Below are 12,488 nucleotides of genomic sequence, written 5' to 3' on the forward strand. Positions count from 1 at the left end.
AGTGGTATAGGGTGTGGAATAAGTGATATAGGGTGTGGTGTAAGTGGTATAGGGTGTGGAATAAGTGGTGTGCTGTGGTGTGGGTAAGGAGTGGTGTGTTACATCATGAACCGCCACAACACCAGCTCCATCGCGGCCTTGGGGTTGACGACCTGACACACACACACACAAACGTACACTCCTCACCTTCACGCACATACAAGCTTCTCGTACACATACCTTACCTGCGTGGACATACTCGCACATGTACCGTACACATTTCTCGAACACACATATACTTACACCAACATAATACAACTATGCACACGCAAAAGTGTACACGCGCACACTCCTCTCCCTCCCGCGCACAAGTACACACACGCTCCTCGCACACATAACTTCTCTACGAGCACACACGTACTAGCAAGCGAGCGCATACGCACGCACACAAGCACGCACGTGCAGAGAGAGAGAGAGAGAGAGAGAGAGAGAGAAATTTACTTTAACAGAGAAATTCGTGCAATTAAAGGCCTACAACATGCAACTCTCTCTCTCTCTCTCTCTCTCGGTGACGTCACTCCCCGTGTCTTCCGGAAGTTACTCTGGTCAGTTCGACCTTCTCATTCGTCCCTCCCTCCCTCTTTCCTCCCCCTCCCCCTACCTCTCCCTCCCTTCTCCTCCTCTCCTTTCCTCCTTCCTCAAGCACTTACCATTTACACTTATATTTCCACTTAAACAAACCTCCACTTCCACTTTCTTCTGTCTATGTCAATCTATACATCTATATATAGCCATACTTCTTAATCGAGGAAGGTGTGGCCACAAACAAATCGCCTCCATGTCACCCTGTCCTCCGCCATCCCTCCAACTCACACCACCCTCACTCAAATACCTCTCCACCTCATCCTCAGTCCCCCTCCACATCACTCTCACTCTTCATTCTCTCCACTACCCCTCATCCTTCCTTCCCTTCACATTCCTCCCATCCCACCCCATACTAACCCATCCTATCCAATCCCAACCCATCCCATTCCATCTAAACCCATCACACCCCAGTCTATCCCAACCCAACCCATCCCATCCTTCCTGTCCACCTCCACCTGTCCTTGGAATGGGGCATAAACATCCTTATTTAGACACACCTCCCACGGTTAAATAAATATATACACTTCTCTCTCTCTCTTACTATTTCTATGTACCTACCTACCTATGTTCCACTTCTACCTTTTTTACTATGGTACACCTCTAGTCCTGCACCTGTCTGCCTATCTATCTATCTACCAACCTACCTACCTACGTACCATCTCTACCTTCCTCACTACACCCCTAACCCTGCATCTATCTATCCACCTATTCATCTATCTACCACCCAAGGTTTGTATAATCATCCCTACCTTCTTTACTCTCACTATTTTCTCCAAGTCTTTTTATTTATATCAATATTTTCCTTCCTCAACTCAACTTGTTAAAATGTATTGTAGCTTCATCCATGTTCCTAAGTGGATTTCGAGGTTACTTAGCACCATTTCCTATGCGATTTGGTTTGCATGTTACACCTTTTCTTCCTCCTCTATGGTATCTTCTTCTTCTTGTTTTTTTTATACAGTTCTATCAACATGGTTTACATCAATAATGGGAAAATACTGAGATGTAATGTGCGGAACAAATCGCTCAGAAAGAGGCGTTACGAAAGCTAACAATACAACTTTTGATTCAAGATTAATTCAACCCTATTGGTCAATTCTGGTGCAAGGAAGGCAAAATAATAAATCGCTAAGGAGGAATTGTTACGAAACTTAAAAACACGACCCCTTCACCCCCAGTACTTCGCAACAAATCACATGTTCGGCATTGGTCCTGCTCGGCATCCAGGCTGACCCGCTCCCCCCCCCCCCCGTACTTCACACGTTCGGCACTGATCCAGCTCGGCGCCAGTTTTTGTCTGAGGTATGTCAGTAATTGGCGGAGAAACGTGTACGGTGAGGTGGAATTCCGGCGATAAGGAGTGGGCCGAGCTGGCGAAAGGTCGAATTCTCCCGGTGGCTCTTCTGTTTTCTGTTACGCTCTGCTGCGGGCGCTCACACGCACGCACGCACGCACACACACACACACACACACACACACACACACACACACACACACACACACACACACACACACACACACACACGTAACATTTCAAACACCTTCAGCACAAGTGCGGTACATATTCAGACATATAGCCTATCCTTCCAACATCGCCATACTCTGCATAAATAACGTACAAAAGGGTAGTCATATCCAAAAATAAATCGCTAAGGAAGAAATGTTAGGGAGCTTGCTGACGACGAGAATACGGGTCCCAGTTAATCCCTTCAATGCTATCACTTTTTCTGCTGCCTCCAGACGATTTGCTTCACCTTTAGGGAGGCCTCTTGACTCGGCGGTTGTGGAAGTTCCCTAGCCCCTGTCCTAAGCGACTTATCCGTTGTAAATAAGACTGGGGGTATAGGGAGTCAGTGCGTGAGTGGTGACCAAGGTAACGGGTTGGAGTACCGGTGTTTACCAAACGGCCGGCAGCTGGTGTACCTACTACCACACCACACCACACCAAACCACCACACCGCACCGCACCACACAAACCATGACACCTACATCATTATACCACCACACCTAGACATAAAACCACCTAAACGTAACCATGAAACCACCACTACAACACACCACACTACCACCCCAGCACAATCATTACCCCAAAACACACACACACACACACACACACAAAACCTTCCCAGTAACACCATCACACATTTAACAAGAACGATTTTAGTCGCCTTGAGAGAGAGAGAGAGAGGGAGGTGAGTGTGCGAGTAAGGAAGCGTCTTATGTGCATGAGGAAGTGAGAGTGTGAGAAAGTGGGAGAGTATGGAACACGTTATCTGGCAGTGATCGTGTCTATCAGTCGTAAAATACAAAGCTTCAGGCTCACTTTGTTCCCACCATCCTTTGCTCACTCACTCACACAATATTCACTCATTCACCACCTCACTATCATTCCTCACACAATATTCACTCATTCACAACCTCTCTATCATTCCTCACACAATATTCACTCATTCACCACCTCACTATCATTCCTCACACAATATTCACTCATTCACCACCTCACTATCACTCCTCACACAATATTCACTCATTCACCACCTCACTATCACTCCTCACACAACATTCACTCATTCACAACCTCTCTATCATTCCTCACACAATATTCACTCATTCACCACCTCACTATCATTCCTCACACAATATTCATTCACCACCTCACTATCACTCACTCACACAATATTCACTCATTCACTCTTGGTATTCATTCACTCACATTCACAAGTCCCTCTCTCTCACTCATCCACTCTTTACTGATTATTCCCTCTCAAAACCAGCCCACCAAGGAAGGCAAATAAGTAAATAAAAAGAATATATATAACTGCAAAACTAACGATAAAGCCTTCTCGTCCTAGCTTCTCCCTGCTATACTCCTTTCACCTTAACTTGGCCTTGATTTCGTCTTTTGGTAGCTTAATCCACGTAGCTCGGCGGCAGAACAAGACAATACTGCACTACATCCTTCCCATAACACTTCTTCGTGACTGGCACCATATTCTAGTGTTAATCTATGGTTAAAGAGCATTCAAAACGAAGAGATGGCAATTTTCGGCCAAGTTAGAGAACAAGGAGTTTAGTGACGGATGTTTAAATATGCCTGTCTTCGTCACACAGGCCTTAAATAAAACTCAGTGGCCCGCCTTCCTGCCCTCCCACACCCACATCACCTCACAAATACCCTCACCCACCCCTCCATCCTCATCCACCCCCCTTTCCCTCACAAATACCCTCACCCTCATCCACCCCCCTTTCTCTCACAAATACCCTCACCCTCACCCACCCCTCCATCCACACCCTCATCCTCATCCACCCACCTTTCCCTCATAAATACCCTCACTCTCACCCACCCCTCCTCCTCACGTCCACCCCTCTCTCTCGCCGCTTCCCTTACACTCACCTCCACCTAGCCCACCCCATCTCCACCCACGCTCCCTCATCCCTACTCTAACCCTATCACCCTCATTCCCACCCAGCAGCTCTCTCTCACCCCCACCCGCAGCCACACCAGAAATATACTCCCCCACCGACCTACCTACCTACTTGCATGCTTGCCAACCTGCCTACTTGGTTGCCTACCTGCCTGCCTGTCTACCAACCTACTGAACTGCTTGCTTATCTACCTACCGTACCTACTTTCCTTCCTGCCTGTCTTCCTTACCTGTCTACAGTACCTACCAACTGTACCTGACCACCTACCTTTCAATCTACCTACCTACTTAACTACCTGCCCTCCTACCACCTACCTACCAGCAGGAGAGAAAGACTGCCTGCACTACCACAAATCTTTGCTTAAAATGATAAATAAGAACATGGTCTCCATTTGACGGAACCAGCTGCGTGTGGATTCTTTGACCCCGTTCTCGTAGGCTGAGGGAGCTCTTCACACCTCTTCCTAAGCGATTTATTACACCTTACTATCCTTCTCTGGGTTATTGATATCCTTAACACCTCTTCCCAAGCGATTTATTTAGTCATACACCTTACTATCCTTGTATGTTACTTATATCACTGTAAAACCACCATACAATGCATCAGTAACGTACAAAAGGATACCGGTACTGACCATTCGCACTCAAAAATATGGTAAATCGCTAAGGAAGAGGTGTTAGGGGCATCAGATCGTAAGTAAATCGTTTCTTCAATGCCTTCCATGCATTTCTCATATTAATTTCTTCATTCCAAAAACGGACACTTTCTTTTATCTTTGTCTTGCTCCCTCAGGATTATTTGTCTCAGTTCCGTGAGGGAGGGAGGGAGAAAGAAGGAAGGAGTAGGGAGGAGGAGAGGGAGAAAAAAGGAAGGGAAGAAAGGAGAGAGAGAGAGAGAGAGAGAGAGAGAGAGAGAGAGAGAGAGAGAGAGAGAGAGAGAGGCAGGAAGGAAGGAAGAATGGAGGGTAAGAAGGAAGAAAGGAAGGAAGGAACGAGGGAGGAAGGGAGGGAGGGAGAAGGAGAGAGTGAATGAGTTAGGGAGGGAGAAGGAAGGAGGAGGGAGGGGAAGATGAAAGGAGGAAGGAGGGTTAGAGGGAGAGAAAGGGAAAGTGGTGGAGGGAGGGAGAGAAGGAAGGAAGGAAGGAAGAAGGGGGATAGAGAGCGGGAGGGAAGGAAGGGAAGAAGGAAGGAAGGAAGGGAGGGAAAGAGGGAGAGAGGGAGGGACGAGGGGGAGAGAAGGAAGAGGACGGAGGGGGAGAGGGAGAGAGGAGGAAGAAGGAAGTCAGGAAGGAGAGCAGAGGGAGTAGTGTGACGGAGGTATTTCTGGCAAGTGACCTGGCTGATTCTCGCTCTCTCTCTCCATATTCACCATTTTCCTTTCCTTCTTCCCTCCGTTAACCTTCCCTCTCCCTCCCTTCACCCCTGCCCAGTTCAAACAGCTTATTATGGAAAGAACATTCTTTGGTTCACTTATTTTTTATTCTTGCAGCAGTGGTGAAGAGGGATGCCTTCACGTGGTGACACTGCCACAGAATGGCAACTCCCCTGCCTGGTGTTATAAGCGTCCCTCAACTCCCTCATATTCCCCCCCCCAAGTAGAATGGTGGACTGCAGCCTCCAGATCACTGCAGGAGCAAGGGAACTTCAGCCTGCTGTCCATGGGGTTCACATTTAGATGAACCTGGGGATCCAACTTACTACTACTACTACTACTACTAACGCTACTACTATTACTACTACTACTCATGACTACTACTGTACTACTGTTACTACTACTATTGCTACCAGTACTACTACAATCCTCACTACCATAATTCCCAACAATATCATTTAAACTTAAGGAGGGACCACCGTACCCGTGAAAATTACCGCAGTTTAGACCATACCAGTATCTAATGCCCAGATTTAAAAAAAAAAAAAAAAAAAAAAATCATGAACAGAAAATAATCATCCGCAGAGAGCAAGAACAAATTGATCAAATACGTAATTGGACTGATGGCGTTCAAATTAATCCATACAATGCAATTTTATATTTTTCTCGTTAATTCTGTTTGGTTTTGGAGACACCATTTCTAGTGACAAAGCCTGAAACTATCTACTTATCCAGTTCGTCAGTCTAGTTTTATAATCTATCTATCTAATCATCTACCTACCTACCTACCCACACGCCAGACATCTTAATCCTGGAAGGGGTGGCCACACATGAAATGCCTTCATGTTACACTTTCCTTCACCATATGGCTGCCTTCTCTGTAACTCAAACCACCCTATCTTTTGGTCTCACTGCGGCCCTCCGACTCATCCTCAGTCTCCCCCTTACTCTTGCACCTCCAACTCATTCACATATACTCTCATAGTCGGTGTCTCATTCTTCAACCTCTCCACATGGCTAAAACACCTCAAAGTGCTTCTCTAAATGCCCAGTCTACATCATCATAACAAGGAATAAAACAGTCTACACTTGCCCTTTCACAACCTGATATATCTTTAATAAAACTTAACAAAATCTCCAGAAGTTTGCATCCGGATCTGGATGGACTGTCAAACTGGAGGGATCTGCATTTTTTTTTTTTTTTTTTAATTAAAGCTCGTTCTCTGAGGCCCTGCCATCCTCCTACATACCACATTCCTCCACATGTCAACACTTTGGCACTAACACCCACCATCCACACCGAACAAATGCTAGGGTTGTCTCACACAGTACTGGTGTATTGGTACTGTATTAGCAGAGGTGTTTTTTTGATATGTTGGTCGGTCTTTGGTACATCAAGCAAGTCTACATTTAACAATATTCAAATCCCTTAAACTGTTCCCTGCCCCACCTGGGATTCAAACCCACATCCACTGGGACAGCCGATCAATTCTCTACCAAGTTGACCACCGCTTCCCTCTTCATTAATTTTTTCAGTACGGTATGGGAGATCTCTCCAAGGGTTGAATTAAATTGCAAAGAGATGGTAAGCATAAGAAAATACCAGTAGGCTTAACTCTGTACTATGAACCACAAGGATACTATCAGTGGCATTACAGGTATGACAGTAGTGAAAATCAACAAGTGTTTAGTATTTTGATGGTGGTGGTGAGTGGAGTGGTGCCAGTAGGTGCCATCACAACACCTGGGACAGAGCCAGTATCAAGGTGATGCTTAGGACAAAATAAGGTTCTCTCTCTCTCTCTCTCTCTCTCTCTCTACTTAGCAGCAATAACTCCACTGAAGACAAATACCTAACACACTCAGGACAACTATTGGTACCTAATGCATTAAAGATACTGTTAAATACCAAATGCACTAAGAATGAATACAAATACTCATGAAGTCATAGATGGATGGCTTACCATCAACCCTGGGATATGCTACCAAGAGAGTGAAATGAGGCTACAGGTTTGGCAACCTGCCACACAAACATCTTCATGAGGCAGAAACTCAGCCCAAGTAACAGTCACTCACTGATCATTCTTCTGAGTGACTGTACAGAGCCTAAGTCCAAGCTCACACTCTCAAACTGTTAAAAATCTCACTACTGGTATACATTTAAAATTTCTTTCTTCCCAAAAACTTTTATCAACTACTGTTAAGTCCATAGAAAACATCAGCTGTACCATGGCCAAGCCCATCAGCTGTACCATGGCCAACCCAACCATCTGTACCATGGCCAACCCCACCAGCTGTACCATGGTCAACCCCACCTGTTGTTCCATGGCCAGCCTCAGTATGAACATTCCTGAAGAGGAAACATGGCATCATTTTCATATATGTATGTACGAAATGAGGAAGTGGGGTACATGTTCCAGGCTTTACACTTATCAATTAACCTGAATGGGGTGGCCACAAACTGATCACCTCCACATCACCCTGTCCTCCACCATCTGGTTATCCTCTCTCAAACTCGCACTCCCCTTCTTCATATACCTCTTCAACAAATCCTTCCAACCGATCCTCAGTCTCCCCTTTCTCCTCACTCACATACACTCCTAGTCAGTCTCTTATTTTCCATTCTCTCAGCATTGCCAAACAATCTCAAGGTGCTTCTAATGCTTTCTGAAACATCCACATCAACACTACAATGTTCCTTCACTTCCTAATTTGTCTGTCTGACCCTCTGCATAACTCCACATGCTTCTCTCAAATAACTCATTTCTGCTTTTCCTTCACTGCCTCATATGTATGTCTGTCTCTCTAAGTAAATCCAAAAGAACCTCTCAGATAATTCACACACACACACACACACACACACACACACACACACACACACACACACACACACACACACACACACACATTCATTATACAACACAGCCTTATCTGACAATAAGTACTGGTATGAGGCAGGGCATTTAAGAAGCTATGATGTGTGCCATGATACAGATTCTTTCATAAAAAAGGTATTATAAATTATGAAAGAACTCCCAATCAGTTTTAGAGGCAGCAATGGAGCAATAACAGGTGGTTTTTCAGTAGAGTACCATATTGAGGACTACAGAGCAATCATTATCTTCATCATCTCCCGTCTTTTACCCAATCTGCAGGTGGGGTGAGGGAGGGTCCAGAAAACAAGGAAAAGGAAAAAATATGATGGTGGAAGAACTACCACAATCAACAGTATATTTGATGAAATGGCCCACACACCCATCAACACACTCGCCATGCACAAGAATCCTACTTCCACCTTATACATACACCTACATATAGCTCCATAATTACCTATCAGACAGAGTCGATCAAATGACTGTCAAGCCAAAAAACAGGATATAAAACCCGTTATACACTCCGCCATACAAAATGAGCAAGAATTTTATAAAATTTACCTACTATATTGCTTTTACATTAACTTGGATGAGATATACGAACAGATTACCACTAAAATTTGACATTAGTCATATAGATGTGAAAGGGATTACAGCAATAGCATTGTGAGAGCAGCAAAAAGATGAAAATCAGGGCCAAGTTAGAGTAAAAACAATGTAGGAGTTACTGGACGATTCTGCTGAAAATATGACTTACCTGTATTGAAGAACTCATCTGGGGTGCGTCCAGCAGCCATGAGCCATTTAAGCCAATCAATGGTGTCCCAGTTCTTGATGCCCATGGCTGGGTTTAGCAGCAGATCTAGTAGTTCTCCAAGCACCTGCATGTAACATACACCACAATTTAGCAATAAGAGCAATAATAAAGTAATACAAATAATAATATCCCATTGTATCATTTACAAAGGCTCCAACATGCCTGCATGCATTGCACAGGAGTCCATGGGAGCAGCTACTGAGTAATATATGGTACTGGTAATATAGGCCTACCCACCTGTGTGCGTGGTGCCTGTGAGTCATCTGGAGAGAGGTTCCTCATACACTCATCCCTGATGTACTTGGCAGCATAGCGTTTGCCCTTCTTAAGCAAGACTTGTGCTGTCAGGATGTCCCGCTGGCTGCCACCGCCACCACCACCACCTTCACTCCCGCCGGCCTCATCCATGTCTTATGATGTTAACCACCTATCAACTGCACATGGTCTTCGTCTTCACTCCACTCCACTCCTTAACCATTCAGTGGGCACTTTATGTCAATCACTTACCAACTGTGCATGGTCATTTCCACTCCACTCCCTGACCACTTACTAGGCACTCTTAAATCCACCGTTTATCAACTATGCATGGTCTTACGTCTCCACTCCACTCCTTCGCCACTCCTCAGCCACTCACTGGGCACGCCTTAATCCACACTTTTGCATCCACCACTTATCAACTGCACATGGTTTTAAATCTCCACCTCACTCTTTAATCACAATGAAATCCACACTCACGCTTCATGCTGGAGATTATAGAAAGGAGCGTGAATTTACAGTACAGAAGAGTATATACAGGTATATTTTGGGATCAACCATACATGACCTCAGCGTTTCACTTCACTGTTCAAAAATTTCTCTCATTACCACAACTACAGGAACAAAATAAACAGCAAATAAGAAAAATATTCATAAGGCAGTTGTTACTCGGTGCATAATACAGTATTCCATTTTTCATATTGCAAACACTACTGACGCTCTCATTTCTAACCACAATTATGTTAACAATGCTATAACGGGCAACAAACACAAGGTTCTTACTAGGCTTATTGCATATTATTTCAGCCTTCAATCTTTCATTTCCCCAGACTACCATATTATAGGTAGCTAACACAGCAAAAGCTCATTTCTTATTACAAAAATGCCTTCCTGGAATCAACTTGTCTGCTTTCAGGTAAAGACATGAAATAAGCGAAGTCATACAGTAAATATCTTTATTTCACATTAGAAGCTTCAGGATTTTAATAATCAATCCACAAAAAACACATTTGTACCGAAACATCACATTCTGAGCTAATCAAAGGAAAAAAAGGTGAATATTTTCTCATGACAATCCTTCTCAGTCAAGGCCATGTCTTCCATACTGTGGGATAGCATGTGAAGAAGCACTGTGGTGCTGATGTTGATGTACTGGAATGCATTAGGATTAGTACCATGAGATGAGGAGGAAATGGAAAATGTTAGTGCGTTAAAGTACTTGGGTAGTGTGAAGAGAAGCAAAGTATGGAAGTTTGGAGGGTGAAGTGCTTGAAAGGGTACAACATGGAAGAAATGTTGCTAGTTCTTTGAAAGCTGTGATAAGAAACAGGGAAGTGAACATGGAAGTGAAAAAGTTACCGGGTACTGCATGACAGTATTGTGATACCAACTCTAACATATGGAAGTGAAGCTTGGACCTTGTTGGAGGGACACAAGTCAAGAGTAAGGGCAGTGGATATGAATTACATGTATTTGAGAAGAGTATGTGGTAGTCACATGGAGAGACAGACTGACAAATGAGGAAGTGAAGCACATTGTGGTGTGGATGTGGATGTGATAAGAAGCGTTAACAGAAACACAATGAGGTGGTTTGGCCATATGGAGACGATGGAGAGCAAGAGACTAATGAGGAGAGTGTATGTGAGTGAGGTGGAGGGGGGGGAGAAGGAGGGGAAGGCCAAGGATGAGATGGAGGGATGGAGTGGAGAGGTACTATGTATGAGTTTGTTTGTGGCCACCCCTGACGGGATTCAGGTGTCTGCCAAAAGACAGATAGATTGATAGATAGATGTTTGGCCATGTGGAGAGAAGGGAGAATGAAAAACACTACAAGAGTATGTGAATTAGGTGGAGGAGTGGGGAAGAAGAGACCAGGGATCAGGCAGAGGGACAAGGTCAATACATGAATCAGATGGGTGACAGAGTTAGGGTGAAAATCTAGGATAGCTCCCATTACCATATGCTACAAGTTTACAGCAGGGATTAAATCATACAATTACTGTACATATTCATTACACCCAAATTCTGCAGAAATAATTAACATGATAAAAAGGGTACTAAGGTTAAGTTTGTCGGTACTGCATCGTATTGAGGTTATCAAGTCAATTTGGCCCCTAAATCAGTAGGTCTCTATGTCATCCAGTTCTATCAGGTTAGCTTAGATTAGGTCAAATGCAGCTGGGTTAGATTAGGTTAGGTCAAGTAAAGCTAGGTTAAATTAGGTTGATTAGGTTCTGCTGAAGTTAAGCAACTTGTTAGATCACATAAACTGACAAACACTAATTTTGGGAAGATTAGGACTGGTGTTGATGCAGTTAAATGAATGGTATATACAGTAATACGACTCAATATAGATGGTATGGCTTGGGAGTCTCAGAATGGACTGTAGAGGCATGTTAAATGGATAGTACAGTAGCCTAATAGTGATATGATTCAATATAGATGGTACAGCTAGGGAGGTTCAAGGTAAGTAAATCAGATGACATGGCAATGGTCAAAAGATTCAGTACAGATGGTACAGACAGGAGATTCAATATAAGTAAAATGTATGGTACAGTGGTGGTCACGATTCAATATTGTTGGTTGAGACAGGAATGCCCAACACAGGTGGTACAGACAGACAGACAAATGGACGGCACAGGGGCAATGAAATGATTCAGTATAGACGGCACTGGTAGGGGGGGCACAATTAAATGAACGGCGCTGAGGTAGTGACAGGTGGTTGAGGTAGAAAGGGTGAGGGAGACAGGAGGTTGAGCCCCCAGCAAAGGTATGAACTGGAGGACAATGCTCCCCCTTCAATCCCCCACAACCCCCTCCAATCTCATCTGTCAACTCCTTCATGAACTAACAATGCACTGACGGCACACATCATCAACTTAAACCCAATATGAAATGGAAGGATGGTCTGAAATTCTGTAAAAATATTTTGGTCTCGGCTGAAGGTGGAATCTGTCACGCAAGAACACAGACACGAGTCAATCTTGGCCTAAATGCCTTCTCCACGGCACTCAAACCACTCAGAGTAAAAGTCACGCACTCAATGATCGCTGGTACTGGGTTCCGTTTTCCTGCATTAAGGCATTTCACGAATTCAGGCGATTAATCCTAGACGCTAATAT

The 12,488-nt window shown here is 44.3% G+C and overlaps 1 protein-coding gene across 1 annotated transcript in view; it reads right to left on the reverse strand.

The window, feature by feature from the left end:
* The window catches only part of Ubr3 (Ubr3 ubiquitin ligase), a 64,127-nt gene extending 54,608 nt beyond the window's left edge, over positions 1-9,519 (reverse strand). Inside the window, exons 1-2 of the mRNA XM_080282843.1 lie at positions 9,349-9,519; positions 9,052-9,175 (exon numbers count right to left, since the gene is read on the reverse strand). Of these exons, the coding sequence (XP_080138969.1) occupies positions 9,052-9,175; positions 9,349-9,519 (295 nt within the window). The remainder of the gene's footprint in view (positions 1-9,051; positions 9,176-9,348) is intronic.
* Between the last annotated feature and the right edge of the window lie 2,969 nt (positions 9,520-12,488).

Source organism: Coenobita brevimanus, chromosome 12, assembly GCF_032717465.1.
Source record: "Coenobita brevimanus isolate Jiangsu-jjx chromosome 12, ASM3271746v2, whole genome shotgun sequence".
NCBI classification, from domain to species: domain Eukaryota; kingdom Metazoa; phylum Arthropoda; class Malacostraca; order Decapoda; family Coenobitidae; genus Coenobita; species Coenobita brevimanus.